At 35.0% G+C, this 6,000-nt stretch overlaps 1 protein-coding gene across 1 annotated transcript; it reads left to right on the top strand.

The window, feature by feature from the left end:
- Nucleotides 1–3,196: 3,196 nt before the first annotated feature.
- LOC131181461 (uncharacterized) lies at nucleotides 3,197–5,810 on the top strand. The gene is made up of 8 exons (XM_058149597.1): nucleotides 3,197–3,431; nucleotides 3,973–4,041; nucleotides 4,277–4,392; nucleotides 4,486–4,540; nucleotides 4,662–4,782; nucleotides 4,996–5,043; nucleotides 5,284–5,378; nucleotides 5,518–5,810. Exons 2-8 carry the CDS (start codon nucleotides 4,003–4,005, stop codon nucleotides 5,614–5,616), a joined length of 573 nt encoding a protein of 190 aa, XP_058005580.1. The 5' UTR covers nucleotides 3,197–3,431; nucleotides 3,973–4,002; the 3' UTR covers nucleotides 5,617–5,810.
- The last annotated feature ends 190 nt before the right edge of the window (nucleotides 5,811–6,000 follow it).

Raw genomic sequence — 6,000 nt, 5'->3', positions numbered from 1 at the left:
TTTTTTATTATTTATAATTACATTTATTTTGATTATATTATTTATTCATATTTTATGTTTAAATATTTACTAAAAATTTAATTTCATATAAAAATAAATTTAATAACTTTTAAATTAAGTATTCATATCAAAATTTTTATATTTATTATTTCATATATATAGATCTTAATAGAGGGTGCATGGCTTCATTTTTCCTCTAAAATTTGTCCTTTATTTTTTTCGCCAATCTATTAAAGCAGAATCAAATATATTTTTTGGTTGAATAATTTTTTTATTTAATATAATTATTTATAATATAATTATACTAATTAAATAATAATTTATTCTCACATCAAATTTACCTTTTGTTATTTACATTTGAATAAATATTTTAATTATGTATACTTTTAATTTGAATTAAAATAAAATCATTTACAAAATTATAAATTAAAATAAATAAAACTAAAGGACATTGTAGGAAAACATACAAACTAATACTACTTTTCACTTTTTTTTAATTTAAATAAAAAATAAAATAACTCAAAATAGTGTTTCATGTTCTTCACACAAATCTCATAATTTTTTTTCTTTTTCATTTTCCTTCTTACAAAAATCTAAAATTTTAATTTTTCTTTTTTTTTTCAATCAAAAAAGAAAATTAAATTTTGTTCTTCCCTTCTCTGACCATAGTTGATTAAATACGGTAAGGAAGAAATATTTCTAAAATATTGGTCATTACTAATTATATAAATATTATTTAAAAATAACACAGCTGGCCTGTGTTTGGTCGATCCGTAAGTGGCCTATATTAGCTAAACGTGGAAAGGAGCCGGGGCATTCTCGTCATTCATCTCTCTTCATCGCTTCCACTCGCTCAAAAAAGCCGGGACCAGCAAACCACTCCCTCCCTCTCTCTCTCTCTCTCTCTCTCTCTCTCTCTCCCTCTCTCTCTTCACTTCCCTCCTTTCTTCTTAGCATCTGCAACTTTCAAGCATTACTGAGATGAGAGTCGTCAGAACTCACAGGAATTGCGTTGCGATCCGTACTCTTTCTCCTCCATCTTCCATCACCCGATGCTCTCACGGCTCTGCTTCTTCTTCAGGTCCTCTCTCTCTCTCTCTCTCTCTCTCTCTCTCTCTCTCTATGTCTCTCTGCAAATGTGATTTATTTTTTGATTCCTTTAGAACTGAAAACGATCTTACTCATCTCTAGTTTCTAATGTACTTTTTTTTCGATGTATATTAGAGCATTAAACGATTCGTTTTCTCTCTATATCTCTCCTGAGATTTCCATTCATCATTTTTTCTTTTAATTCTTATTGTTTTATACTCTAATTATTTTTCCAGAAAGAAAAGAAAGGAAAATTAGTTTTTTGATTCCGCACGAAAACAATACACTTTAGTTGGTATTCTAGATATGGATCCATGTTTTCTGAGAACATGGCCTGTGTATCTTCCAAGTACTGGTGGGCACAGTTGCACCGAATCTGTATGATCGATGGTATGAGAAAAATGTTTTATTTGTTGAATATTTCGATTGATGGAGTGTGGAGGGTGTGAATTCTGAAGTAATTGTAAGCTCTTTTTACGGATTTTTTTCTCTTTATTCATTGTAAAAGAAAATATGGGAGTTAATTAATAAGAGGCTTTGACATCGGCGCTAATGAGGGGGAACTGCAGGGAAGCAAAGTTCAAGTGACGACGGTTCAAATCCATCATTGTGATAGAGTGTTCGTCCGTCCGTCCGTCCATATGCATTGTCTGGCGGGTCCCGCAGGTCTTACTTGATATTATATCTGGTTCGTGTTGAGTGTTGATTGACTAGTGGTCCAACTGCACTTCTGGGCTCTATAGGTGTTAGGCGAAACCACCGTAGTTTACCTATCAACGCCATTCTCAATCTAACATCAAATATTCTTATTTTTTAGTCTATTAAAACATTAGCTTATAACATAGCAACGAACACACACACATGTATGCATTATTTTTATATTCGTTAATAAAATTATTAATTAGACTGATTTATTGTGTATTTAATATATAATAAATTTTTATAATAAATAAATTTATATATTTATATTTTCTCCATAAAATTTATTTATCTATGAATAGATAAATGTCACTATTACGCTTCAATAAGTATATAAAACCAACATTTTCTGCTGAGGTCTTTAAAGCTAAAATTAAAATATAAATGGTGAAAAGTTTTCTTTCGCCGTCTTTCTTTTTTTTCGATAATTGTGGTAGAAGAAAGCAACAGTGAAGTGGAGTGAGCTGACTGGCTATTTTTGGGCACCTTCTAGGCTCACGCAACTTGAAAATTTGTGTCGTACACTCCCGACCACATTGGATCAAGTTCTCACATGGATGCCATGCGGTCGGATTGTGGTCCCAGGTTTCCAGCTCAGCGCGTGTCTTCACTCTCCTTACTTTATGTTTGTCGGGCAAACGACGACACCACATCATCTGTTTAGAGATTGTCTTGAAAAGAAATCACTGCGCCACACGCAAAATACCGGACGCTCGAGTATGTCTGGTACAATTACAATACATGCTCTCATACGTATAAAATGATGTTTATCTGTGTACGCGTGCACACAAGAAGAAACCTCCCTCGTGAGGCACGTGACCTTTATCTCCAGCCGCTTTGTCGGATGGCTTCCAAGGACCCCACTAAATTTTTCGGAGACAGGGAGAGAAAGGAGCTCCCCAGTCCCCAGCCCACCAGTTCTGCACCGCCACAACCACTAAAGATGTTCATTTACTACTTGTTGCTTGCAACAAATCAAAATTGTCAATTAGAGTGATCTTATGTGGACTCAAGACCACCTGAATTTGTTCACCTTTTAAGGATTGAGAGCGTTTTGCTAGCATTCTCATTTGCTGACATGAAATGCTTTGGTGTAGCTATAAACCAGGTGGCTAAAATATTATTGCCTTTGCTCTGCTTGTTTTTAGGTTCTTGTTTTGACCTCCTTTTCTTTTCTTTCTTTTTGTGCTGGACCTTTTTTGTTAAAGCAATTTCTAGAAAATGTCTTGCTAGCAACTGGTTAACATTAATGGTTGTAATTGTATATGCAGATGATGCAACTAGTGGGACGCCTACTTGGATTGGTAAGGGCCTCACTTGTGTATGCTTCAAGCGAAAGGGAACTTACGAACGGATCTACATTAAATTGACACTCTACAGGCAAGTATACTAATCATAGAAAAACACATTTCAGCCAGAGGACAGGGAAAGAGCAAGAAATAATTATTAATTGCTTTCTGCTATCATGTGATCTTCTCGAATTTATCTTCCAAAACGCAACCACTTCTCAGAAGTCTTTAGAACTATATGACCTATTGCAAAACACACGCCTTGGTGCTTGCATGGGCCAAATGGAGCTGAGCTCAGTGTTGCTCAGAACAGGCCGGTTTGGCAGTGAAACTTAGAAACTCAGCTAGAGCTAGGTATGTTTGATATGTAAATGAGCTTGTTTCTTGATGAACCAAGATTCAGTTGCTTACGTGTGGCTTGGCTGGCTCTGTTAACAACCTTAGCTCATATCAATGGTGGTGCTTTCACTGTGAATTTTGTTAAAGTATGGTCAATTGTATGTGGTCTTTACTCAACTGAACAAATATATAAAATGGAAATTACTCATTTTCTTTCCGTGGATTTATTCTATTCCCTTTTTCTTTTGCTTTGAATTTTGTCCCTTCATTGTTCTATTTCTTTCTCTTCCCCTCTCCATAAGTACAAATCTCACGTTTAGAGTTGAGACTTATTCTAGCCGAAGGCAGTGTATATTTATTGCCATCCTATCTAATATTTATTATTTTTTTATTTGATTTTATTTGGGATATAAATGGGCTGCCTTTACCATTGACTGTAACTGTAAGCCAGTTTGTAAAAGATTCAAATTGCCATTTCATTCAAGTTTATTATTTTTCCAATTTTAAGATGTTTCTACTTCCTCTCCTCTCTAAAAGATTATTCAAAATCTTTCAGGAAGAAAGATTGAAAAGGTTGAAGCACAGGATGAAGATTTATTTCGATGCTTCCAGGCCAGACCACCAGGTGTGGTACTTTTGCATCCATTTTTTGCTGTTTTATTACATCTCCGATTACTTAATTCCAATCCAGGGTACAGACTTGACCGCTATGGTCCATAACATCAATGTTTTCTTACATATGATCAAATCTCTCATGACACAGATGCAATTGTTAAAACTAAGAAGTAGTGAAACTTGTTATCTCACACCCTTCCCGGGTTCTATTTATACTTCTTATGCAACTGATTTTCACGAGGCAGGAAGCTTTAAGAGCACTGTGGTCTGCCACATATCCTGATAGGAAGCTTCACGGTTTGATATCTGATCAATGGAAAGAAATGGGATGGCAAGGAAGAGATCCATCTACTGATTTCAGGTTGTTTCTACTGCTTGTCTTCTCCTTTCAATTATCATAAATCTGTATTTTTTCACTTATGCAGTTGGACTTTCCTTTCCCCCTTATAAACAGAGGAGCTGGATTCATTTCTTTGGAGAACCTGTTATTCTTTGCCAAAACATTTTCGGTAAGTCTTACCCAGGTTGTAAAGAGAATATTTCTGAACCTAATAAATAAACAAAGGCTTTAACTCTTAGTTGTGTTGGCTGATGATTTGTAAACTATTATCTTTGCTTTTATTTTGGCAGACATCATTTCAACGTTTACTAAAAAAGCAGGGAGGAAAGCGATCTGCTTGGGAGTATCCATTTGCTGTTGCTGGTGTAAATATCACTTTCATGATCATGCAAATGCTTGACCTTGATGCCTGTGAGTGGAGCCTGAACACTTCTGTTTCCCTATACTTTGAATTTGCATAAGATGATTATTCTCATAATTTAGGCTCTGCCTAATTGTCAAGCTAGTCTGACCCCATTACCACAGTACACCTAGAAGACCCAAGCCTGGTCTTTGTTTGGCCCAAATTTATTTGTATTCCTCTGAGGAGATTGCTAATTTAGCCAACTTTTTTTTTTTTTGCAGCAAAACCTAGGACATTTGTCAGATCAGTTTTCTTACAAATGCTGTCAGGTAGAAGTAGCAGTCATATCCAATAAGCATTTTTCTAAGTTATACAAAATCATGTTCTGAAGTATCTCACGCAACTCCAGCGTTAGGAAATGGGTGGGGAATCCAGTACCATTTTTGCTAATGCTGGTGATATATATGAGTTTGTAATATGCGAGTTTCTATAGTTTGTTGTTCTGGTTTAACATTTATATGCACTGATTATTATGGCTGCCTTGCATGGTTTAACAAATGTGCTTTCAGAAAATGAATGGGCTTTTGACTTGCTCTATTGCGTGGCTTTTGTGGTCATGGACAAGCAATGGCTGGAAAGGAATGCAACATACATGGAGTTTAATGTAAGAATCCAATCTACTTAATTCTTCTCTCTGCCGTTTAGATAACTGCTTGAAATTAAAATTATTAGATAGGACTGGCTTATCTGACCTTTTGTATTAAAGTAAATCAATATAGACTAATGAAATGATACATATGCAGGATGTATTGAAATCCACAAGGGCTCAAGTGGAAAGAGAACTTCTAATGGATGATGTCCTACGGATAGAAGACATGCCTTCTTACGCCCTTCTCTCTTAACAGAAACTATCTAATGTTCAATTTGGTTTGTTTGCTGAAGTTGCTTTTTTTGTGCTTGCTTTTTTTGCTTTTAAGAAAAAAAAAAAACAACTTTAGCAAGTTAACCAAACAAAGAGTTTCATGCTGGACTAGTTTAAGGCCACTGATTTATTTTAGCCTTGAAGTTGTAAAATCCCTCTAATCATGTTTCTTTATCCTATTCTTCCCACCTTCTCTCTCTATCTCTCTCTCTCTCTCTAAGTGAATCCAAAATCTCATTTGTTTTTATTCATGGCAAACAATGATGGGCGTACTGTGCCCCTTCAACCACCTCATTCTGTTTAAAAAAGAAGTATGAGGTTGATCTAGACTCATGGAATTATGATGCTGAGGAGTAATTATTGT

This window comes from Hevea brasiliensis, chromosome 7, assembly GCF_030052815.1.
Source record: "Hevea brasiliensis isolate MT/VB/25A 57/8 chromosome 7, ASM3005281v1, whole genome shotgun sequence".
Lineage (NCBI taxonomy): Eukaryota > Viridiplantae > Streptophyta > Magnoliopsida > Malpighiales > Euphorbiaceae > Hevea > Hevea brasiliensis.
This window is presented reverse-complemented; position numbering and strand designations above follow the sequence as displayed.